The sequence below is a fragment of the Scyliorhinus torazame genome, chromosome 1, assembly GCF_047496885.1.
Source record: "Scyliorhinus torazame isolate Kashiwa2021f chromosome 1, sScyTor2.1, whole genome shotgun sequence".
Taxonomy (NCBI): domain Eukaryota; kingdom Metazoa; phylum Chordata; class Chondrichthyes; order Carcharhiniformes; family Scyliorhinidae; genus Scyliorhinus; species Scyliorhinus torazame.
Window position 1 is genome coordinate 291782095 of NC_092707.1, and position 26375 is coordinate 291808469.

The 26375-nt window shown below is 50.0% G+C and overlaps 1 protein-coding gene across 3 annotated transcripts in view; it reads left to right on the plus strand.

The window, feature by feature from the left end:
* Window positions 1–26375, plus strand: part of sytl3 (synaptotagmin-like 3) — a 161854-nt gene that overhangs the window by 116869 nt on the left and 18610 nt on the right. For all 3 annotated transcript variants that reach the window (XM_072507509.1, XM_072507512.1, XM_072507515.1), the window contains 2 exons: window positions 8267–8366; window positions 14720–14890. In XM_072507509.1, coding sequence (XP_072363610.1) covers window positions 8267–8366; window positions 14720–14890 — 271 coding nt within the window. The remainder of the gene's footprint in view (window positions 1–8266; window positions 8367–14719; window positions 14891–26375) is intronic.

The following is a 26375-nucleotide window of genomic DNA, read 5'->3' on the forward strand; positions in this document are numbered from 1 at the left end:
AACATTGGTTGAGTTCACAGTTGACCACTTCAAAGTCACAGACTGGTTTAATTAGGGGGTCTCTGTGTCTGGCTTGTTAAGACCCATTTGTATCCTCCCGCTGGTGCGGGGCGCGAACCTTGATCCTGATGCCAGCGGGGACTGGAGCACCGGAATGGTTTTCTGTGCAATGCTGGATCCTCTGCTGCCCACCGCTGGTAGTGGAGTTCCCAATGCAGTGGAGAATCCAGCTCTTTGTGTCTGTCTTCAGAAACAATGTGGACGTTACAAAGCTAAAAAAGTGGAGTGGGAAATATTGGATGAGAAGGTCATTATGAGAGGTTTATCATCCTTGAAAGTAGTTAAATTGCTCTGCCTGGATGAAATGTTTCCCAGGTTGTTAATACAAACAAAGGAGTATGCGGTAAAAGCTCTGCCCATCATTTTCTATTCCTCTCTGGCTACAGGTGGCTACAGATAACTGGAGGATTGCTGACATTGTAATATTGTTTAGAAAAGGGGGAAAGGATAGATAAGCAGCTGCAGAGCAGCCAGCTTAACCACAATGTTGGATAAAGCTTTGAAAACATTCTGAGGGACACCGATAATTGTCACTTGGAAAGGCATGGGTTAATTGAGGACAGTTAACATGTATTTCTTAAAGGGCGATTGTGTCTAATTCATTTTTTTAATGTAGGGTTCAGTACTACATCCCTTGTTTTTTGTGCTATATGTCAATGCTTTGGATTTCAATGTGGGAAACAAGATTCAGAAGTTTGTAGATGAATAAGATTATCATGGACCTAGATAGAATCACAGAGTTTTGAATTGTTAAGAGCACAAAGGAGCTCATTTGGCCTGTCATGCTGCACCGGCTCCCCATAGGTGCAAGTTACATAGTGCCATATGCCCCACTTTAATAATAATAATAATCGCTTGTCACAAGCAAGCTTCAATAAAGTTACTGTGAAAACCCCTAGTCGCCACATTCCGGCGCCTGTTCGGGGAGGCCGGTATGGGAATTAAACCCGCGCTGCTTGTATTGTTCTGCATTGCAAGGCAGCTATTTAGCCCACTGTGCTAAACCAGCTGCTTTCCCCACTGCCCTGCACATTCTTCCTTCTCAGATAACAATCCAATTCCTTATCATATACCTCTTTTGGCTCTGGCTCCAACATCCTCTCAAGCAGATCCTATCCACTCATTGTGTAAAAACATTTTTCTCATGTCGCCATTGCTTCTTGCAAATCACCTTTTATCTGTATCCTCTAGTTCTCAATCCTTCCAACAATGGGAACAGTTTCTCCCTAAGAACTCTTCCAGGTTCCTCAGGATTTTGAATACCTCTATCAAATCTTTTTTTTTCATACTTCCCAGCAATCAATTATACAGTCTGTATAGATTTTTTCCCTTTTCCAACCCCCCCCCGCCCACCCACCCCACCTCCTCCTCCACTATCCTGGCTAAGACCACGATCACTCCCGCCAGAATCTTCCAACTTTTCACAACCCCAAAACATGTGTGCGTGATTCACTGGCTTCCTCCCACACCTCTCACACTCATCTGCTACCCCTGAAAGAACCCACTCATTCTCACCTGAGTCATATGCACCCTGTGCACCACCTTAAACTGTATCAGCTCATCCTTGCACAAGAGGAGGTCCCGTTTACCCAATGCAATGATTCACTCCATACTCCCCAATAGATCTCCCCTCCCAAATCCGCTTCCCATTTTTCCTTAATCTTCACCAACCCTGCTCCCCCAGCCACTTGTATATATCCCTAATTCTTTCCCTCCCCCTTCCACATCCGGAAGCAGCAGTCACTCCAGCAGAGTATATCCCGGCAACCTAGGGAACCCCCTCCAGACCTTTCGCGCAAAGTCCCCAACCTGCAGACACCTGGGGCGAAATTCTCCCCCAACGGCGGGATGCCCGCCGACTGGCGCCAAAGCCGGCGCTAATCAGACGGGCATCGCGCCGGCAAAAAGGTGCGGAAGTCTCCGCATCTTTGGCGGCCTAGCCCCAACATTGAGGGGCTAGGCCGACGCCGGAGGGATTTCCGCCCCGCCAGCTGGCGGAAATGGCGTTTGTTGCCCCGCCAGCTGGCGCGGAAATGCGGCGCATGCGCGGGAGCGTCAGCGGCCGCTGTCAGTTTCCCAGCGCATGCGCGGGAGTGTCAGCGGCCGCTGTCAGTTTCCCGTGCAATGCGCAGTGGGGAGAGTCTCTTCCGCCTCCGCCATGGTGGAGGCCGTGGCGGAGGCGGAAGGGAAAGAGTGCCCCCACGGCACAGGCCCGCCTGCGGATCGGTGGGGCCCCGATCGCGGGCCAGGCCACCGTGGGGGGCACCCCCCCGGGGTCAGATCGGCCCGCGCCCCCCCCAGGACCCCGGAGCCCGCCCACGCCGCCTGGTCCCGCCGGTAAATACCAGGTTTGATTTACGTCGGCGGGACAGGCAATTCCTGGGCGGGACTTCGGCCCATCCGGGCCGGAGAATCCAGCGGGGGGTCCCGCCAACCGGCACGGCCGGATTCCCGCCCCCGCCCAATCTCCGGGAGCGGAGACTTCGGCGGGGGCGGGGGCGGGATTCACGGCGGCCAACGGCCATTCTCCGATCCGGCGGGGGGTCGGAGAATGACGCCCCAGAACTCCTTCTTGGCAGCTCTACCCTCTCCCTTAGTTCCTCCAGACTGGCGAGCCCTTCCTCCAAATACAGATCCCTCACCGTGACCAGCCCCACTCTCTCCACCTCCTGTATACATCCATCAACCCCCCCCCCCCCCCCCCCCCCCCCCCCCCCCCGCCCACACACACACGGCCCAAACCCATGATTCTCACACAGCGGCGTTAATACCGACATCCCTTCCACCCTAAAATGCCTCCTCAACTGATCCCATATCTTCACCATGGACTTCACCACCAGGCTCCCCGAATACCTACTTGGAGCCATTGTTAAAGCTGCCGTCACCATAGCCCTCAAACTAGACCCCTTACAAGATTCTCCTCCATCCTTACCCACTCTCCCCTTCTCCTTCCCACCACCGCTGCACCTTGTCTACATTTAACCGCCCAATAATAATGAATTAAGTTCGGCAACGCTAACCCACCCTGTGCCTCTCCACTGTAGCAAGCGACATGCTGTCAAATGTATTTACATCATTCCTGAAATGTGTCTCGCAGGACTGGAATGCAATACTTCAGTTGACACTGAACTAATGTTATGTACATGTTTAACATAACTTCTGTGTTTTTATACTGGATGCCCTGGATGCCGTATGCTTTAGTAACTCTCAATCTGTCATTGAATAGAATCATAGAAAAGTCATAGCACAGAAGGAGACTATTTGGCCCATCTTGTCCATGCCAGCCCGAGGACACCCAGGTGCCCTTTCTACTCCCACCTTCCTGCACCCGGTCCGTAGCCCTGTAACTTACAGCACTTAAGGTGCAGATTCAGGTACTTTTAAAAGAGTTTATGATCACTGCCTCCACCACCAACTCGGGCAGCGAATTCCAGTTGAGCTGGTAAGGGTGGTGTGGACAAGGGGGGGGGGGGGGGGGGGGGGGGGGGGGGGGTGGAGGTGGTAGAGAGGGACAATATCCTTGTCGAAGAGTTGGGCATTGAAGGGGCAAAGGACATATCACCATAAGGGGAAGAAATCCAAGTGTAAAACTGACGCCTCCGGATTCTGCAGTCTTCAGTTAATGGCCTCTGCCTACTTGGAGGGTTCTGACACTGGGAAGGGAAGGCCGGGCTAATGCATTGGGTGGGTGGCCAGTGGACACAGCCTGAATCATCCACTAAGATGGGAGAGGGGGGGTTTTGCCTGTGCGTTCATGACCAAGCATGTCAACCTCCAATGCTGAGGCATGACAACAATGAAAATTCCTTTGCAGGTGAGAACGTTGAGCCACTAGTCAAATAACATTCTTTCAGCCTGACAGCTATGCCAATTATACCCACTAATTCACCACTGATGTGTGTGAGTGCCACTACTTTCTGCTCGGCAGTGAATTTATATACTAATCGAAGATTTCCAAACGTGGGTTTCCTCCGGGTGCTCCGGTTTCCTCCCACAGTCCAAAGATGTGCAGGTTTGATGGATTGGCCATGATAAATTGCTTTTAGTGTCCAAAAAGGTTGGGTGGGGTTACTGTGGTATGGGGATAGGGTGGAGACGTGGGCTTGGGTGCTGTTTCCAAGAGCCGGTGCTGTCTTGATAGGCCGAATGGCCTCCTGTACTGTAAATGTTATGATTTCTATGCTTCTGTAGATGAACTAGGAGCAGGAGTAGGCCACTCTGCTCTTCTAGCCTGCACCACCATTCAGTCAGATCATGGCTGATCTGATAGTACCTCCTGCCTACCCTGGTAACCTTTCACCCCCTTGTTTCATCAAGAATCTATCTACCTCTATATTGAAAACATTCAAAGATTCTGCTTCCACTGCCTTCTGAGAGAAAATAATTCTCACCTCTGTCTTAAATGGGTGACCCTTTATAATTAAACAGTGACCCCGTAGCTCTAGATCCTCCCACAGGGGAAAACAATGGTGGAATTTTTCTCCGCCTCTACGATGTGTTCTGCAGCGGCGGGAGGCGTGTTGCCAGTGGCCGGCGGCAGGATCTTCTGCTCTTGCCGTTCTCAACGGAGGTTCCTGTTGAATGCACCCCTTGCCGCCGCAATGGCAGGGGTGCACCGTCTGCGGGACCATAAGATTCCACCATTGTGAAGGGCCAGAAGATCCCACCCATCCTCTCTACGTCAACAATCTCCAGACCCCTCAGATCTTTCTTAGATGTTTTTGATCTACTAAACTCCAGTGGATACAAGCCTAGCCTGTCCAATCTTTCCTCATCAGATAACTCGCCCATTCTTGCTATTAGTTTAGTACATCTTCTCTGAACTGCTTTGAATGTGTTTACCCTTCCTCAAATAAGGAGACCAATACTGTGCACAATATTCCAGATGTGGTCTCACCAGTATCCTGTACAACTGAAGCATAACCTCCCTACTTTTGTATTCAATTCCCCTTGCAATAAACAACAACATTCCAGTAGATAATAAGCTTTTTTTAATCTTCCTGCCAAAATGGGACAATTTCACATTTTCCCACATTTGCCAGATCACTTAACCTATCTTTGTGCCCTCGTAGCCTCCATATGTTCTCTTCACAATTTTATTTCATACCTATCTTTGGATCATCAGCAAATTTAGCAACACACTTTCAGGCCTTTCATCTAAGTCACTGATGATGAATTGTAACCAATTCAGGCCCCATCATTGATCCATGTGGCACACACACTCAATACATTCCGCCAGCCAGAAAAATGTTCCTCCTACTGGCTGTCCTCTTTTTCTTCCTGTTAGCTAGCCAATCTTCGATTCTTATCAGTATGTTTTTGGGGGTTCGCTTTCATGTTAACTGCCATTTTAATTCCCTTGTTATGCCTGGGACGGCACAGTTGCACTGCTGCCTCACAACCACCAGAACCCAGCTTCAATTCCAGCCTCGGTTACTATTCTGTGTGGAGTCCTGCAAACTCTGCCGTGGTCTGCGTGGGTTTCCTCTGGGCTGCGGTTCCAAAGGTGTGCAGGTTAGGTGGATTGGCCATGCTCAAATTACCACTTAGTGTCCAGGGACGTGCAGGTTAGGTGGGTTAGGGTTAGGGTTAGGGTTAGGGTGGGGAAGTGGACCTTTAAGGTGCTTTCCCTTAAATGCCATTACTATTTTTCCTGTCAGTATTTATTTATATTTTCCTTGGTAACACCCCTTTCATTCCATTCAAGTTAGTCCTCTTACAATTTAAAAGTCCTACTTTGGATTGTCCTTTGCTTTTCTTCACTACTAGTCCAACAAAAGACACGAGAAACAGAAGCAGGAGTAGATCGCATGGCCCATTGCGCCAGCACTGCCATTCAATAGGATCATGGCTGATCTCGGGTTTCAATTCCATTTTCCTACTTGTTCCCCATATCCCTTCAGAGACCAAAAATCTTTCTATCCCAGCCTTAAATGTATTCAACAATGGAGCATCCACAACCCTCCAAAGTAGAGAATTCCAAAGATTCACAACCCTCTGTGTGAAGTAATTTCTCCTCATCTCAGTCCTCTTATCCTGAGACAATGGGAAACAATCTTTCAGCATCAAATCTATCAATTTAGTTTAAACCCTCCCCAAGCACACTAGTGAACCTCCCCTTCAGGACATTGGTCCCCTGTTGGTTCCCCAATGCTGTACCGTTGTCGACAATTTTTTCCAGTAGCAAGCAGGAGACAAGCTAAGTGCAGATTGGCATCCCGCTCCATATAAGCAGACAGCTGATTGGCATATTTAAGGCTCCTATTTTGTAACACCACCAGAGCTTTGCCAGCAGTGGGGTGGCCCCAGCAATGTGGGGAAGCTGTCAGCTAGCCTGGGTGGCCATTACAGCAGGAGACTCCATACTCTACAGAGGCAGTCGTGGCAGGGAGGATTGCCCATCCAGTCTGAATCGGCCATCTGGGGCTTCCAGCCTCCTTGACCAGTCTAGTTTTAAATTTTCAACTTACCTCACCAGCCTCACTGAGTTGCCGCAGCAATTTGGTGGGGTTGTTGGGGCTCGAGAACTGCCAGCTGTCTGATCGGATCAGGTGCTGTTGCCATCCTTGATTTTACAGCAAGCTTGGCGAAAGGCAATTACACAGCTAGTTTAGCAGATAGTCGAGTGAGTCTCAGTGTCATAGATCATCATAGAATTTACAGTGCAGAAGGAGGCCATTCGGCCCCTCGAGTCTGCACCGGCTCTTGGAAAGAGCACCCTACCCAAGGTCAACACCTCCACCCTATCCCCATAACCCAGTAACCCCACACAACACTAAGGGCAATTTTGGACACTAAGGGCAATTTATCATGGCCAATCCACCTAACCTGCACATCTTTGGACTGTGGGAGGAAACCGGAGCACCCGGAGGAAACCCACGCACACACGGGGAGGATGTGCAGACTCCACACAAACAGTGACCCAAGCCGGAATCGAACCTGGGACCCTGGAACTGTGAAGCATTGTGCTATCCACAATGCTACCGTGCTGCTCGTCAGCATGTGCAAGCTCGGAGCCCCCATTTCTTTATAATAATAATCTTTATTGTCACAAGTAGGCTTACATTAACACTGCAATGAAGTTACTATGAAAAGCCCCTAGTCGCCACACTCCGGCGCCTGTTCGGGTACATGGAGAATTCAGAATGTCCAATTCACCTAACAAGCACGTCTTTCGGGATTTGTGGGAGGAAACCGGAGCACCCGGAGGGACCACGCAGACACGGGGAGAATGTGCAGACTCCACACAGACAGTGACCCAAGTTGGGAATCGAACCTGGGACCCAGACTGATTCAACATCCTGGGCTGGATTCTCTGCACCCTCGCGCCAAAATCACGGCCGGCGTGAGGGCGGAGAATCCATGTTCCCGCAAGAAAGTGGGACCGGCGCCATTCCCCAATTCTGCGGGTCCCGAAAAGCAGCGTACTTGGGGAGTACGCTGCCTGTGACCTACTTGGTGCCATTGCCAGAGGCCCACTCAGCCATTCTCCGCCCCCGACCAGCCAAAGTCCCGGCGGCATGGAAATAATGTGCTCTAGCCGGTTGGGATACTAGCATGGCGGCTGCGGACACAGTCCGCGCCGGCCCTAGTCGGGGGCGGGCGGATCGGAGACCAGTGGGGGCCTTATAGGCGGCCGGGGAATGTTTGTGTGGGGGTTGAGGGTCGGGTGCACTGCCGATTGGGGGTCTCTTTTGTGGGTCTAGCTCCGCGGTCAGAGTCCGCCATGGAGCACCGCACAGCTGCTGGAGGCCACTGCCGTGGGCATGCGCGGCCTCTGACCCGGAAGTGCAGGGGCCCGTATCTTCAGCAAAAGCTTTGAGATCTTTTCTGGGTCCCTGCTAGCCCCCTGCAGGGTTGGGAATTAGTGGTGTCCCTTTGATGCCCGTTTTTCTGGTGTAAAACTCTCCCGTTTTGATGCTGGCTTGGGGACATAGTCCCTATAATGGAGAATCCATCCCCTAGATTTTCTAGGTTGAGATCCTTTCTCATGACTGTCTTCATCTCATCCTTTAATTTCAGTCCTGTCTCCACTCCCTTCTTCCATTTTGCCTATCTTTTTAAATGTCAAGTTACTCTAAACGATTTAATTCCCAACCTTCCCTACCCTGAAATTGTGTAATTATTAATGGAACCTGAGAATTAGAGCAAAGAGTATAGTTACGAAAACCGGGAAGCTTTATGACTCTACGCTTGTATTTTTCAGGTATGTGAAGATCTATTTGCTTCCTGACAAATCTCAGAATAAGCTGAAGAGCACAGTGAAGAAGAACTCAGTGGATCCAGTTTTTAATGAAATATTAAGGGTAATACATTCTCGGCTAATTAGAGGCTATTGCTTCTTTTAAAGTTAGCATCTTTCTGGCCATGTTTCCAAATGAATTCATTTTCAACTTCTGTTGACTTTTTAATTAGTTAGTTGTCTGTCAGTTAATAAATTAGTAAAATAAACTTACTTTGAATATATAATGGGCATTTAAGAGTAAGCATTGTGAAATGCTGCTGAGCTTTGTGTATTGATTGCCAGGTTATAAATAGTTTGTGCTGTGAGTGCATATCCTTTAGGTGCAGCCAACCATTTCACTGGAGACCCTTGTAGCTGTTTTGTATCCTCCTTATGCTTACTTAATCGATAAACATCAATGCACCAACCTTGCATAAGGAATTGGTTAACATAAAATACGCAGGGTTCGTTTATTAAGGATTTGAGAAGATGGTTGCAGTATTTCACAGTTGGAGAACTTTTAGACGCCTGTGTTGGTAGCTTCCTAGAGCAAACTGAGACCAAATCATATGGAACATGAAAAGAAAAGGAAATAAAAGAAAATACCTAAAAGGGCAACACAAGGTACACAATGTAACTACATAACACTGGCATCGGGTGAAGCATACAGGGGTGTAGTGTTAATCAGGTCAGTCCATAAGAGGGACGTTCAGGAGTCTGGTAACAGTGGGGAAGAAGCTGTTTTTGAGTCTGTGTTCTCAGACTTTTGTATCTCCTGCCCGATGGAAGATATTGGAAGGGTAAGTAAGCCGGGTGGGAGGGGTCTTTGATTATGCTGCCCCGGTGCTTGCAGAGCGACATGTGTACCATCAGTGGCCCCTTGGACCTGGGGTATTTACATTTACATTACATTATACTCAAGGGTACAGTCCTCATAATTTAGTTATGTGTAATCTTTCCTCATAAGTTATTCATTTTATCCCTGTTGTCATGCTAGTGACATACCTGCTTGAAGGCCAAAATATCCTTCCTGAGGTGAAGTACCCAGATGTGATGCACCAGTCCAAATGCAATACAACCAGAGTGTTATCCAACCATAACATATCTATCACCACTTTGTATCACAGCCTCTTGGCTCGCTGTTAATGATTTCTGTTCATGGATCCCTAAATCGCTCTGCTCCTTCATAGTTCCTAGCTTCTTGTTATTTAGAAAATATCCTGATCTATCTTTCCTTAGGCCCAAAGTAAATGGCTTAACCTTTCCCAACATTAAATTTCATCTGGCGTAGCTTTGTGTACAAACTTAATCTATCAATGTCCCTTTTGAACTTTTTCTTTTCATCTATACCACTTTGCGAGCTGCTTAATTTAGTATCACCAGCAAGATGATACTATCTGGCAGATATAAGAAAACTTGAGGTTGCGTACACAATAAATTGGAATGTACTAAGCTGGGTAGATGAAGTGAGAGATCTTGGTACACAAGTTCCCAAAGGCAGCAGTTCAAGTAGACACAGTTGTAAAGAAGGCTTATGGAATGCTCTCCCTCATTGGCAGAGGTATAGAATAGAAATCTAAGGATATTATGTTGGAATTGTATACAACACTGGTGAGGCCACAACTGGAGTATTGTGTACAGTTCTGGTCACCACATTACAGGAAGGACGTTATTGCTCTGGAGAGAGTGCAGAAGAGGTTTACAAGAATGTTGCCAGGGTTAAATAAGTGAAGCTATGAGGAGAGATTGGACAGGTTGGGGTTATTTTCCTTGGAACAAAGGAGGCTGAGGGGTGACTTAATTGAAGTGTACAAAATTAAGAAGGGAAGAGATAGAGTGGACAGGATAAAATTGTTTCTCTTGAAGGAGAATTCTAGAACCAGGGGACATAGATTCAAGATAAGTGGCAGAAGGTGTAGAGGGGAAATGAGGAAGAACTTTTTTACGCAGAGGGCAGTGGCAGAGACCCTAAACTCTTTTTTTCTTAACAAACAATTTTATTGAGGTTTTTTTTGGCATTGTAAACAGTTACAGCTAACAGAAATGTGCAAACATCAATATAAAACCATCAATATAGAACCACTACTTCAATCAAACCATACTGCACATGCCCGCTCCTCTCCCCTAGACACTACCCGCCTATTTATCCCTCCTACTCTACCCTAATCGCCCCCCCCTGCTGACGTTCACTCTCCCGCGAAGAAGTCAATGAATGGTTGCCACCTTCGGGCGAACCTCAGTGCAGGTCCCCTCAAGGCGAACTTAATTTTTTCCATACCCAGAAAACTTGACACGTCCGAAAGCCATAGTTCGGTCTTCGGGGGTTTTGAGTCCCTCCATGCTAGCAGTATCCGCCACCGGGCTATTAGGGAAACAAAGGCCAGAACATCTGCCTCTTTCTCCCCCTGGACTCCCGGGTCTTCCGAAACCCCAAAAACTGCCACCTCTGGACTCATCACCACCCTTGTTTTCAGCACCCGGGACATGACCCTCGCAAATCCCTCCCAGTACCCCCTAAGCTTAGGACATGCCCAAAACATGTGAACGTGGTTCGCTGGTCCTCCCGCGCATCTAGCGCACTTGTCCTCTACCCCAAAGAATTTGCTCATCCGAGCTACCGTCATGTGGGCCCGGTGAACGACCTTAAACTGAATCAGGACGAGCCTGGTACATGTTGTGGTTGAGTTGACCCTACTCAGAGCTTCCGCCCACAGCCTGTCCTCCATCTCCCCGTCGAGCTCCTCCTCCCATCTGAGTTTCAGTTCCTCCGTCTGGGACTCTTCCCCCTTCAGGAGCACCTTGTAGATATCCGAGACTCTACGCTCTCCTCCTTCTCCTCTAGAGACTATTCTGTCCTGGAGCCCTATTGGCGGGAGGCGTGGGAAGGCTGGGACCTGTCTGCGTACAAAGTCCCACATCTGTAAGTACCTAAAGTCATTTCCCCTTACCAGCCCAAATTTCTCCTCCAAGCCCCTCAAACTCACAAAGCTCCCCTCCAGGAACATATCGCCCACCCTCCCCACCCTCGCCCGCTGCCATGTTCGAAACCCTCCATCCATGTTCCCGGGGGCGAATCGATGGTTATCACATATTGGAGCCCAGAGAGATGCACCCACCCCCCCCCCCCCCCCCCCCACATGCCTCCTCCACTGGCCCCATATCCGCAGGGCCGCCCCCACTACCGGGCTGGTGGAGTACCTGGCCGGCGACAGCGGTAGGGGAGCCGTGACCAGGGCTGCCAAGCTGGTGCCCCTGCACGAAGCCGCCTCCACTCGCTCCCAGATAGACCCCGTACCCACCATTCACTTCCTTATCATGGCTATGTTAGCATCCCAGTAGTAGTTGATCAGACTCGGCAATGCCAGTCCCCCCTCGCTGCGGCTCCTTTCAAGCATCGCCTTCCTCACCCGCGGGGTGATGATAATGATGATAAGCTCATGATGATTTTGCCAGTCCTTTTAAAGAAGGACCGTGGGATAAAGATCGGGAGGCACTGGAAGATGAACAGAGATCTTGGGAGGATTGTCATCTTTACAGTCTGCACCCTCCCCGCCAGTGACAGCGGGAGTGCATCCCATCTCCGAAACTCCCTCTTCATTTGTTCCACCACCCTCGTCAAATTTAACTTATGCAACCTGCCCCAGTCTCGTGCCACCTGTATCCCCAAGTACCGGAAACTTTCCTCCACCAGCCTAAATGGCCGCTCCTTCAGTCTATTCTCCTGGCCCCTTGCCTGCACCACAAACATCTCACTCTTGGCCATATTTAATTTGTACCCTGAGAACCGGCCAAACTTCCTCAATGTTTCCAGTATATTTTCCATCCCAGCCAGTGGGTCTGACACGTACAGGAGCAGGTCGTCTGCATAGAGAGAGACCCTATGCTCCCCCCCCCACCCCCAGTCATTCCCTTCCACCCCTTTGCAGCTCTCAACGCCATCGCCAACGGCTCTATGGCCAGCACGAACAGCAACGGGGAGAGTGGGCACCCCTGTCTGGTCCCGCGGTGTAGTCTGAAATAATCTGACATTATCCTGTTCGTCCTAACGCTAGCTTTTGGGGCCTGGTACAATAGTCTGACCCAATTAACCAGTCCCTCCCCGAACCCAAACCGTCCAAGTACCTCCCACAAATAGCCCCACTCCACCCGGTCGAAGGCCTTCTCAGCATCCATTGCCACCACTACCTCCACCTCCTTGCCCGTCGGGGACATCATGATCACATTAAGCAATCTTCTCAAGTTAGCTGTCAGCTGCCTGCCTTTCACAAACCCTGTCTGATCGTCCCCAATCACCTCCGGTACGCAGTCCTCAATTCTAATCGCCAGGACCTTGGCCAGGAGCTTGGCATCCACATTGATCAGGGAGATTGGCCTGTATGACCCGCAGGATTCCAGGTCCTTGTCCCGCTTCAGTATCAGCGAGATGGTGGCTTGCGACATTGGCGGCGGCAGGGTCCCTCTGTCCCTTGCCTCATTAAAAACCTTGTCAGGACCGGTCCCACTATCTCCGAGACCTTCTTGTAAAACTTTACTGGGTATCCATCCGGTCCCGGGGCTTTCCCCGACTGCATAGCCTTCAGGCCCCCCAATACCTCCTCCGCTGCAATCGGGGCCCCCGGCCCGTCCACCTGCCTACTTTTGGGAAGGTTAGTCCATCCAGGAACCTTTTCATCTCCTCCGGCTCTTCAGGGGGTTCTGAAGTGTACAGCTTACTATAGAAGTCCCAAAATACCTTATTCAGTCTTGCCGGGTCCTCCACTCTGCTCCCCTCCCCATCAACCACTCTACTTATTTCCCTGGTCGCCTCCCTCTTCCTGAGTTGCTGAGCTAGCAATCTGCTGGCCTTCTCCCCATGCTCATACACCACTCCCCTCGCCTTCCTAAGTTGTTCCACGGCCCCACTCGTGGCTAGCACCCCCAGTTCCGCCTGCAATCTCCGTCTCTCCCTGAGTAGGTCCTCCCCCGGGGACCCCGCATGCTCTTCATCTATCCGGTGAATTTCCCTAACCAATCTGTCCATTTCTGCTCTGTCCACCCCGACCCTGTGAGCCCGAATTGAGATCAGCTCCCCCTCACTACTGCCTTCAGCGCCTCCCACAGGGTCGCTGCTGAAACCTCCCCCGTATCGTTCACCTGCAAGTAATTTTGCATACACTTCCGAAGTCTCTCACATATCCCCCTCCTCCGACACCAGTCCTACGCCTAACCTCCATTGCGGGCGTTGGTAATTCGCCCCCCCGACCTGCAGGTCCACCCAGTGCGGGGCATGGTCCGAGATAGTGATTGCCGAGTATTCCGTATTCTTTACCTCCCCTACCCAGTCCCTGCTCACGATATAAAAATCAATCCTAGAATATACTTTATGAACATGCGAATAAAACGAGTTGCCCCTTCCCATTGGCTCTCTGGCTCTCCCTGGGTCCACAGCCCCCATTTGCTCCATGAACCCTTTCAGCTCCCTTGCCATTGCTGGGAGTCTGCCCGTTCTGGGACATGACCGGTCCAGCCCCGGGTCAGGGACCGTATTAAAGTCCCCCCCCCCACCCCATTATCAACTTGCGTGAGTCTAGGTCCGGGATCTTCCCCAGCACTCTTTTGATGAAGTCAACGTCGTCCCAGTTCAGCGCATATATGTTCACCAGCACCACTCTTCTTCGCTCCAGCTTGCCCCTTACCATAAGGAATCTGCCCCCGCCGTCTGCGATACGCCCTCCGCCTCAAATTGAACCCGCTTATTGATCATAATTGCTACCCCCCTGGACTTAGAATCCAAGTCCGAGTGGAAGACCTGGCTGATCCAGCCCTTCCTTAGCCTAGTCTGGTCAGACACTTTCAGATGTGTCTCCTGCAACATAATTACGTCCGCCTTTATAGCCCGCAAATACGCGAACACACGTGCCCTTTTAACTGGCCCGTTTAGTCCCCTGACATTCCAGGAGCTCAGCCTGGTTGGGGGGCACCCCGCCGGTCAGCCATAACCTTTCTTGGGCCCGCCCCCGGCCCATGCGCCGTGCCAATCCTGGCTCGCCTCTTGGCTGCCTCCACCCCCGACCTCCTTTCCATTACCTCTTCAGATCCCCCCCACATCAGCAAAATACCCCCCCCCACCCCCCCTAGCAACATCCCCGATAACCCCACCCCTACCATTCACTAGCTGTATTCTCCCCCCCCCCCCCACCTGACTCCCTTGACTAGCCAATCTGCTAGCCCGGTGACTCATGACCCTAAACTCTTTTAAAAGGTACCTGGATCTGCACCTTAAGTGCTATAAAGGTATAGGGCTATGGGCTGGGTGCAGGAAGGTCGGGCTGGCATGGACAAGATGGGCTGAATGGCCTCCTTCTGTGCTGTAACTTTTCTATAGTTCTATGATTACCCAGGAGTTTCCTAGGTTAATCATTTTTCAAATTCGGTATTCTACTTTGCATTCCACAGTACAATATTGAACGATCACAGTTGGACATGAGGACACTTCAAGTCTCTGTGTGGCACTGTACAACACTCAAACGAAAAGTGTTTCTGGGAGAGTTACAGATTCCTTTTGAGGGTTGGAAGTTTGAAGATAACTCTACTCAGTCATACAACTGGTACCAGCTCCGAGGCAAGGTAATGCCAATGCATGATCCTCGATTACATTGAAGAACATGTGCATGTTTATTTGGTCCTATTTTCATCTGCTATTTTAAGCCTGAAGATCTCTGTGGTATTTGTAATGTTTTGAAATCAAATTTCAGCACCTGACTGAAAATGGAATCTTTAATGTTATAATTATGAAGTATAAGATTATGATTTGAGATTGTGTTTCTAAATAAAGTACAATGAAGAGGTTTAGGTGACCTTTTAGTCTGCCTCTGACAGCAAGCCTGGGTGGTTTGATTGTTCATGATGAATGGGGGTCAGATCATTCTGCAGCAAAAAGGCGCAAGAGGCAAGATTTCCTCCAGTGTCGGTAAAGGCCGATGTCAGGAGGGAAAAGTGTTTTTTCCACCATTTAGTGCAGGACTACAGTGAGGAAAAAGAAGGCAGGCAGCAGTTCCTCAATGTATTGCTGACAGGCGGCCTCTGATTCACCCGTCCCGCCATCAGCCGGTGATCTGGGCACCATTTTTAAAGGCCGCACCCATATACGGCGAGCACACCAGGGAACAATCTTAACCCAGGTGTGCCCCGTCGTGCTACCCTGGCACCCTCAGCCCAACCTGGCATTACCCTAGCAAACCCTGATATTACCATGCCACCCAGGGCACTACCGTCTCCCCCCTGAGCCCTGCTCCCCTGGGGATACTGCTCACCAGGTTCACTCCTTCTGAGACCAATCATGCTTCCTGCCATTCTGACAGCACACTGTCGTGGACGCATTATTTGACATGGGGGTATGATTCCAGCGTATGGGCCTGAAAATGAGATGCTAATTTATTACAATGAAGTTCCCAATGTTGAATGGTGGAAAACCCAGCCCGCCACTGATGGGAAGAGGGAACAATCACTTTCTGCTTTTACGCCAATATGACCTTTTTGCGATATTTACCAATCTCGTTGGCAAAACCTCCCAACCCAAGTGGGTGTTTACACTTGGTGACAGTGGCAATAGTAAGTCTGCTAACAGTGGATAGACTGTGAGTCTCCAAAGGCACAGAAAAGTGTTGAGAATGTTGTGTTGCAAACTTTCCATTAACCTCGAAGATAAAAATGAGTTGGGGTTTCAAGGATAGGTAATCACCATTTCTACCTGGAGACAGGCCTATGTGGTCCACATTTCTATGGAGATGGACTTTGAGTTAGGAAGGGTCTAAGATATTCTTCAACACTCACTGACAAGATTATTCTGCCAGGCCAAGGATCCGGGAGGGAAAGATACAAAATGTTTCTGTGATTCACTACTCGGGAATCTGGGTGGGAGCTTGCATTTGGATTGGAAAGACTAAATTCATGAGGGATGGGATTTTCCGCTCCCCCAGCCGCGTGTTTCTTGGCAGAGCGTCGTTTGCTGGTGGTGGAATTCTCTCTTCCCGCCGCTTGTCAATGGAATTTCCCATTGAAACCACCCCATGTCACCGCGAAAAGGTGGGAAAAGGGAATCCCATCGGCTGGAGAATTCCGGCGAAGGAGTTAAAACAAGGCTGGAAGATTTGCGTTGCTTCAGCTAGAGGGAGAATTCTTCAGGAAACCTGCACCATGAAAGACAGTTCCAGAATCAAAAGTTTCCAGACTGGGAAAGGAAAAGGTTGGAGGAAAGCCCTAGGGAGCTGAGATTCATTTTGGACTGATTTTGGGAGAATTGAACGCATACCTAAAGGACAGTGTAAGGTATTCTTTCAGTGGGCATTTTTGGTTGTGTCAAAATTCTTTTTTGTACTTTAAAATATAAGTTGCCCACATAAATACTGTTTAGTCAATCACTGTGTGTCTTGATAGTGTACACAAAAAAAGGCAACATTACCTGGTCATGCAAGATGGTAGCCAATACCTATCTGCGCAATGTTAGCACTTGCACTGTGTCCACTGATATTATTTGCTGGAGACACAAATCCGCTCTCATTAAGGGTGACAGCTTATTTTTGGCAGTCTTCAAACTTTTAATAATGAATTTTATGTTATTGCCCATGTATCCCCAACATGATTTATACCACAAAAATACATTGCTTTTGATATTTAATCTTTTAATAAATTTCTATAATGAGAATAATTTTTATTTTTTTTAAATAATATTTTATTGAAAATTTTTGGTCAACCAACACAGTACATTGTGCATCCTTTACACAACATTGTAACAATACAGATAATAATGACCTTTTTTAAATGTAAACAAAAACAACAACAAATAAATAAATATTAAATAACAAAAAAAAAAAAACTAGCCCTAATTGGCAACTGCCTTGTCTCAGGCCACCCGCCCCCACCCCCATCCCCCCCCATCCCTCCCCCCCCCCCCCAAGTCCTGGGCCGCTGCTGCTGCCTTCTTTGTTCTCCCCTATCTATCTTTCCGCAAGATATTCGACGAACGGTTGCCACCGCCTAGTAAACCCTTGAGCCGACCCCCTTAGGACGAACTTAATCCGCTCTAACTTTATGAACCCCGCCATATCATTTATCCAGGTCTCCACCCCCGGGGGCTTGGCTTCTTTCCACATTAGCAATATTCTGCGCCGGGCTACTAGGGACGCAAAGGCCAAAACATCGGCCTCTTTCGCCTCCTGCACTCCCGGCTCTTGTGCAACCCCAAATATAGCCAACCCCCAGCTTGGTTCGACCCAGACTCCTACTACTTTCGAAAGCACCTTTGTCACCCCCATCCAAAACCCCTGTAGTGCCGGGCATGACCAAAACATATGGGTATGATTCGCTGGGCTTCTCGAGCACCTCGCACACCTATCCTCCACCCCAAAAAATTTACTGAGCCGTGTTCCAGTCATATGTGCCCTGTGTAATACCTTAAACTGAATCAGGCTTAGCCTGGCGCACGAGGACGACGAGTTTACCCTGTTTAGGGCATCTGCCCACATCCCCTCCTCAATCTCCTCCCCTAGCTCTTCTTCCCATTTCCCTTTTAGTTCGTCCATCATAGTCTCCCCTTCGTCTCTCATTTCCCTATATATATCCGACACCTTACCGTCCCCCACCCATTTCTTTGAGATGACTCTGTCCTGCACCTCTTGTGTCGGGAGCTGCGGGAATTCCCTCACCTGCTGCCTCGCAAAAGCCCTCAATTGCATGTACCTGAATGCATTCCCTTGGGGCAACCCATATTTCTCGGTCAGCGCTCCCAGACTCGCAAACTTCCCATCCACAAATAGATCTTTCAATTGCGTTATACCTGCTCTTTGCCACATTCCATATCCCCCATCCATTCCCCCCGGGGCAAACCTATGGTTGTTTCTTATCGGGGACCCCCCCAGTGCTCCGGTCTTTCCCCTATGTCGTCTCCACTGTCCCCAAATCTTCAGTGTAGCTACCACCACCGGACTCGTGGTATAGTTCCTTGGTGAGAACGGCAATGGGGCTGTCACCATAGCCTGCAGGCTGGTCCCCCTACAGGACGCCCTCTCTAATCTCTTCCACGCCGCTCCTTCCTCCTCTCCCATCCACTTACTCACCATTGAAATATTAGCGGCCCAATAATACTCACTTAGGCTCGGTAGTGCCAGCCCCCCCCTATCCCTACTACGCTGTAAGAATCCCTTCCTCACTCTCGGAGTCTTCCCGGCCCAAACAAAACCCATGATACTCTTTTCTATCCTTTTGAAAAAAGCCTTCGTGATCACCACCGGGAGACACTGAAACACAAAAAGGAATCTCGGGAGGACCACCATCTTAACTGCCTGCACCCTCCCTGCCATTGACAATGCTACCATATCCCATCTCTTGAAATCTTCCTCCATCTGTTCCACCAACCGCGTCAAATTTAGCCTGTGGAATGTGCCCCAATTCTTAGCTATCTGGATCCCCAGGTAACGAAAGTCTCTTGTTACCTTCCTCAACGGTAGGTCTTCTATTTCTCTACTCTGCTCCCCTGGATGCACCACAAACAGCTCACTCTTTCCCATGTTCAATTTATACCCTGAAAAATCCCCAAACTCCCCAAGTATCCGCATTATTTCTGGCATCCCCTCCGCTGGATCCGCCACATATAGTAGCAGATCATCCGCATATAAAGATACCCGGTGTTCTTCTCCTCCCCTAAGTATTCCCCTCCATCCCTTGGAACCTCTCAGCGCTATCGCCAGGGGCTCAATCGCCAGTGCAAACAGTAATGGGGACAGAGGACATCCCTGCCTTGTCCCTCTATGGAGCCGAAAATATGCCGATCCCCGTCCATTCGTGACCACACTCGCCACTGGGGCCCTATACAACAGCTGCACCCATCTAACATACCCCTCTCCGAACCCAAATCTCCTCAACACCTCCCACAGATAATCCCACTCCACTCTATCAAATGCTTTCTCGGCATCCATCGCCACTACTATCTCCGTTTCACCCTCTGGTGGGGCCATCATCATTACCCCTAACAACATCCGTATGTTCGTGTTCAGCTGTCTCCCCTTCACAAACCCAGTTTGGTCCTCATGAACCACCCCTGGGACACATTCCTCTATTCTCATTGCCATTATCTTGGCCAAGACCTTGGCATCTACATTAAGGAGGGAGATTGGTCTGTAGGACCCGCATTGTAGCGGATCCTTTTCCTTCTTTAAAAGAAGCAATATCGTTGCTTCTGACATAGTCGGGGGCAGTTGTCCCCTTTCCTTTGCCTCGTTGAAGGTCCTCGTCAGTAGCGGGGCGAGCAAGTCCAAATATTTTCTGTAAAATTCAACTGGGAATCCGTCCGGTCCCGGGGCCTTTCCCGTCTGCATGTTCCTAATTCCTTTCACCACTTCTTCTACCGTGATCTGTGCTCCCAATCCCATCCTTTCCTGCTCTTCCACCTTGGGAATTTCCAGCCGATCCAAAAACTCCATCATTCTCTCCCTCCCATCCGGGGGTTGAGCTTCATACAATTTTTTATAAAATGTCTTAAACACTTTATTCACTCTCTCCGCTCCCCGCTCCGTCTCTCCATCTTCGTCTCTCACCCCCCCTATTTCCCTCGCTGCTCCCCTTTTCCTCAATTGGTGTGCCAGCAATCTGCTCGCCTTCTCTCCATATTCATACTGTACACCCTGCGCCTTCCTCCATTGTGCCTCTGCAGTGCCTGTGGTCAGCAAGTCAAATTTCACATGCAGCCTTTGCCTTTCCCTATACAGTCCCTCCTCCGGTGCTTCCGCATACTGTCTGTCCACCCTCAAAAGTTCTTGCAACAACCGCTCCCGTTCCTTACTCTCCTGCTTCCCTTTATGTGTCCTTATTGATATCAGCTCCCCCCTAACCACCGCCTTCAACGCCTCCCAGACCACTCCCACCTGAACCTCCCCATTGTCATTGAGTTCCAAGTACTTTTCAATGCATCCCCTCACCCTTAAGCACACCCCCTCATCCGCCATTAGTCCCATATCCATTCTCCAGGGTGGACGCCCTCTTGTTTCCTCCCCTATCTCCAAGTCTACCCAGTGTGGGGCATGATCCGAAATGGCTATAGCCGTATATTCCGTTCCCCTCACCCTCGGGATCAATGCCCTACCCAACACAAAAAAGTCTATGCGTGAATAGACTTTATGGACATAGGAGAAAAACGAGAACTCCTTACTCCTAGGTCTACTGAATCTCCACGGGTCCACCCCTCCCATCTGCTCCATAAAATCCTTAAGCACCTTGGCTGCTGCCGGCCTCCTACCAGTCCTGGACTTCGACCTATCCAGCCTTGGTTCCAACACCGTGTTAAAGTCTCCCCCCATTATCAGCTTTCCGGTCTCTAGGTCTGGGATGCATCCTAGCATTCGCCTCATAAAATTGGCATCGTCCCAATTCGGGGCATACACGTTTACCAACACCACCATCTCTCCCTGTAATTTGCCACTCACCATCACGTATCTGCCCCCGTTATCCGCCACTATAGTCTTTGCCTCGAACATTACCCGCTTCCCCACTAATATAGCCACCCCCCTGTTTTTCGCATCCAGCCCCGAATGGAACACCTGCCCTACCCATCCTTTGCGCAACCTAACCTGATCTATCAGTTTCAGGTGCGTTTCCTGTAACATGACCACATCTGCTTTAAGTTTCTTAAGGTGTGCGAGTACTCATGCCCTCTTTATCGGCCCGTTAAGCCCCCTCACGTTCCACGTGATCAGCCGAGTTGGGGGGCTTCCCACCCCCCCCCCCCTTGCCGGTTAGCCATCATCTTTTTCCAGCTTCTCGCCCAGTTCCCACGCGGCTGTATTTCTCCCAGACGGTGCCCCCCCCGCCCATCCTTTCCCGCACCCACTCCCCCCTTTCCCCAGCAGCAGCAACCCAGTAATTCCCCCCTCCCCCCCCCCCCCCCCCCGCTAGACCCCCCGCTAGCGTAATTACTCCCCCCATGTTGCTCCCAGAAGTCAGCAAACTCTGGCTGACCTCGGCTTCCCCCCGTGATCACGGCTCGCCCCGTGCGGCGCCCCCTCCTTCCTGCTTCTCTATTCCCGCCATAATTATCATAGCGCGGGAACCAAGCCCGCGCCTCTCCCTCGGCCCCGCCTCCCATGGCCAACGCCCCATCTCCTCTCCCTCCCCACCTCCCCCCATCACCACCTGTGGGAGAAAGAAAAGTTACCATACCGCAGGATTAATCATACAATCCCTCTTCGCCCCCCCCCCCCCCCCCCCCACTCGTCCCACCACTTTGTCCAAACGTTCATTTTCGTAGTCCAATCATTCCAATTTTTCTTCTACAATAAAAGTCCACGCTTCATCCGCCGTCTCAAAGTAGTGGTGCCTCCCTTGATATGTGACCCACAGTCTTGCCGGTTGCAGCATTCCAAACTTTATCTTTTTTTTGTGAAGTACCGCTTTGGCCCAATTAAAGCTCGCCCTCCTTCTCGCCACCTCCGCACTCCAATCTTGATAGACGCGGATCACCGCGTTCTCCCATTTACTACACCGAGTTTTCTTCGCCCATCTAAGGACCATTTCTCTATCCTTAAAACGGAGAAATCTCACCACTATGGCTCTGGGAGCTTCTCCTGCTCTCGGTCCTTGCACCATAACTCGGTATGCTCCCTCCACCTCCAACGGACCCGTCGGGGCCTCCACTCCCATTAACGAGTGCAGCACCGTGCTCACATATGCCCCGACATCCTCCCCCTCCACACCTTCAGGAAGGCCAAGAATCCTCAAGTTGTTCCTCCTTGCGTTATTTTCCAGTGCCTCCAACCTCTCCACAGATCGTTTCTGGTGTGCCTCCTGTATCTCCGACTTCACCACCAGGCCCTGTATGTCGTTTTCATTCTCTGCTGCTTTCGCCTTCACGACCCGAAGCTCCTGCTCCTGGGTCTTTTGTTCCTCTTTCAGCCCTTCAATTGCCTGTAATATCGGGGCCAACAACTCTTTCTTCATTTCCTTTTTTATCTCCTCCACGCAGCGTTTCAAAAACTCTTGTTGTTCAGGGCCCCATATGAAACTGCCACCTTCCGACGCCATCTTGGTTTCTGCTTGCCTTCCTTGCCGTTGTTCCAAAGGATCCGCTGCAATCCGGCCACTTTCCTCTCCTTTTTCCATCCGTGTCCAGGGGGAACACCCTTCTGGTTTACCGCACGGTGTTTTCAGCCGTTAAAATTGCCGTTGGGGCTCCTATCAAGAGCCCAAAAGTCCGTTTCACAGGGAGCTGCCGAAACGTGCGACTCAGCTGGTCATCGCCGCACCCGGAATAATGAGAATAATTTGACGTGTCATTTTAATTGGGGGTTGAGGGTGAGGGTGGGGGTACGGAATGTGCCCCATTGCCACTTGCTCTTTTGAGCTCTGTCTGTGAGGTTTGGTGTGAGCTGTGGATGGAAGGGGTTTTTAAATGCTGACTAGATGCTTCTGGCGCTGTAATATTTGAAATTCCAGGTCCAGTGATGTGTCCGGCTGCACATTGCCCCCGATAAATATGGCAGCCAAGTGTACAACTGCGCACGTGTGGCATTGGCAGCAAATTCAACCTTTAGCAGACAAATTACTGAAGTGTGTAAGAATAATCATCGGGTAATTATACTAGGGGATTTCAACTTCCCGCACATAAACTGGAATAGTCACGGTCTAAAGGGTCTAGAAGGGACAGATTTCTTGAAATGTATTCAGGGGAGTTTTTTGTATCAATATGTATAATGCCCAAAGAGATGGAGCAGTGTTGGATCTAGTTCTGGGAATGAAGCTGGACAAGTGTTCAGTGTGGCAGTGGGGGAGCATTTTAGTGATAGCGACCACAACATGGTACAAGTTTGTTATGGACAAGGAAAAAGATGACCTGCAAAAGAATGGTTTTGGATTTGGGCAAGACAGATTTTACTAAAATAAGGCAGGATCAGGCCAAAGTTGACTGGGAACAGCTTCCTCTGGGAAAATCTACAGCAGAGATGTGGAGGACTTTCGAAAAGGAAATGGGGAAAGTACAGATCTAACATGTTCCCTGTAGGGGGAAATGTAGGAGCAATACGTTCAGGGAACACTGGGTGTCTGGGACAATCCAGGACTGGAAAAGGAGGAGTAGAATGGCTTTTAGCAAATCCAAAGGGAGAAATTCAACTGCGGCCCTGGAGGAATATAGGAAGTGCAAGAGGGAACTTAAGAAAGCAATTGGAACAGCAAAAAGGGGGCATGAAAAAGGACTTGTGAGTAAGATAGAGGAGAACCCTAAGATGTTTTATAAATACATTAAGGGGAAGAGGTTAACCAGGGGAAAAAGAGAAGGGCCCATTAGAGACCAAGGAGGAAATCTGTGTGTGAAGCCACAGCACAGTGCTAGGGTTTAAATGAATACTTCTCATTGGTCGTCATTGGGAAGAAAGAGGATGCAGGTACAGAATTCAAGAAATGGACTGTGAGGACCTTGAGCAGTTTTCCACAAGAATTCCACAATAGATATTAGAGACTTTGACGGGTTTAAAAATAGACAAATCCCCAGGCCCAGATGAATTGCATCCCAGGCTGCTGTGGGAGGTGAGGCAGGAAATTGCAGGGGCTCTGACGCAAGTTTTTAATTCCTCTCTGGCCATACGAGAAGTGCCAGAGGACTGGAGAACAGCTAATGTTGTTCCACTTTTCAAGAAGGGTGGTGGGGATAAACCAGGGAATTACAGGTCGATGAGTCTCACGTCAGTGGTAGGGAAACTATTGGAGAAAATTCTTAAGGCGGGAATTAATTTCCACTTGGAAAGGCACAGGGATAGTCAGCATGGCTTTGACAGAGGGAGGTCGTGCTTAACAAATTTGATAGAGTTTTTTTGATAAAGTGACCAAGTGTGTGGATGAAGGAAATAGTTTACATGGATTTTAGCAAAGCCTTTGACAAGGTCCCTCATGGGAGACTGATATGAGATGGTTGAATCACATGGAATTCAAGGAAACTTGTTGAGATGGATCCGAAACTGGCTTAGTAATAGGACACAAAGTGTGGGAGTTTGAGTAACTGGAGGCCGGTGTCCAGAGGCGTACCACAGGGGTCCCTTATTGTTTTATAAATATATAGCAATATATAATTGATATAGACGAGACCTTGGGGGGAATGATAAGTAAGTTTGCAGATGACACCAAGATTGGTAGGGTGGTTAACAATGAAGAAGAGGGTTGTAGGTTACAGGAAGATATAGATGGGTTGGGCAGAGCAGTGGAGATGGTATTTAACCCTGATAAGTGTGAGGTAATGCACTTTGGAAGAAGAAACAAGACAAGGGAGTGTGTAATGAATGGCAGGACACTAGGAAGCTCAGAGGAACAGATGGATCTTGGGGTATTTGTTCACAGATTCCTGAAGGTGGAAGGGCAGGTGAATAGGGAAGTTAAGAAGGCATATGAGGGACTTCTGGTGGCGGCTATGAAGGAGTTAGTTGCACATTTGGTGGCTCCCACTCTGGTCGGACATTTGGACCTTTCCCCTGGACATTTTTCCGGTTTTAAACGGTAAATTCGAAGGTTGAGGCAATTGTTCTGCTGACGAGGGAGGGGCTTCGGTTGAGGGACAGAGAGGAGGTCGGTGGTGGGGGCTGCCGGGGGGCGGGCCGGAGGAGGCGCGGCGCATGGGCTGGAGGCGGGCCCAAGAAAGGGGATGGCTGATCAGCAGAGGGGGGGGCACTTTGCCCCCCCCATTAGGCTGATCACCTGGAATGTTCGAGGGTTGAATGGGTCGGTTAAGAGGGCACATGAGTTCGCGCACCTGAGGGGATTGAAGGCGGATGTGGTAATGCTGCAGGAGATGCACCTTAGAGTAGTGGAAAGGTTAGATTGAAGAAAGGCTGGGTCAGTCAGGTCATCCACTCGGGGCTGGACACAAAGACTAGAGGGGTTGCGATCTTGATAAATAAGCAGGTGATATTTGAGGTAGGCAGAATAGTTTTGGATGTGGGAGATCGATATATTACGGTTAGTGGTAAGCTGGAGGGGATGAAGGTAGTGCTGGTTAATGTGTATGCGCCAAATTGGGATGATGTGGAATTTATAAAGAGGATGTTGGAGAAGATTCCGGACCTGGACTCGCACAAGCTGGTCATGGGAGGGGACTTCAATACAGTTATTGATCCCGGCCTGGATCGGTCAAGCTCGAAAACGAGCAGGGTGCCAGAGATGGCAAAGGAACTGAAAGGGTTCATGGAGCAGATGGGGGTGGGGGTGGATCCATGGAGATTTAGGCAGCCGAGGGTGAAGGAGTTCTCCTTCTACTCCCATAAGGTATACTTCTACTGCATAAGGTATACTCTCGGATCGATTTCTTTGTTTTGGGTAGGGCCTTGCTGGCAGGGGTGGTGGACACGGGGTGCTCGGTGGTTACAATCTCAGGCCATGCTCCACACTGGGTTGACCTGCAGGTTAGTAAAGATAGTAATCAGCGCCCGCAATGGAGGTTAGATGTAGGGCTGATGGCGGACGAAGCGGTGTGCGAGAGGCTGAGGAAATGCATACAGAATTACCTGTAGGTAAATAATACGGGGGAGGTCTCAGCAGTGGTGGTCTGGGAAGCACTGAAGCCGGGACAGGACGGACAGGGCAGAGACGGACCGACTGGTAAAAGAGATTCTACAAGTTGACAGGAGGTACGCGGAGACTCCAGAGATAGGGCTTTTAAGGGAACGGCGGAGGCTACAGGCGGAGTTCGGCATGCTAACCACAGGGAGGGCAATGGAACAGCTCAGAAAGGCGAGGGGGGCGATCTGCGAGCATGGTGAAAAGGCCAGCAGGATGCTGGCACATCAGCTCAGAAAGAGGGAGGCAGCTAGAGAAAGAGGGAAAGTTATTGACGGGGATGGGTACTTAGTTGGGGACTCGGCAGGGGTAAGCAAGGCGTTCAGGGATTTCTACAGTAGGCTGTACAGGTCGGAACCCCCTGCGAGGCCGGAGGGGATGAGGCACTTCCTGGAGGGGCTGACTTTCCCGAAGGTGGACGCGGAGCTGGTAGAAGGATTGGGGTCCCCGATCGGGTTGGAAAAGATAGTGGAGGGCTTGAAGGCCATGCAGTCGGGTAAGGCCCCGAGACCGGACGGGTACCCAG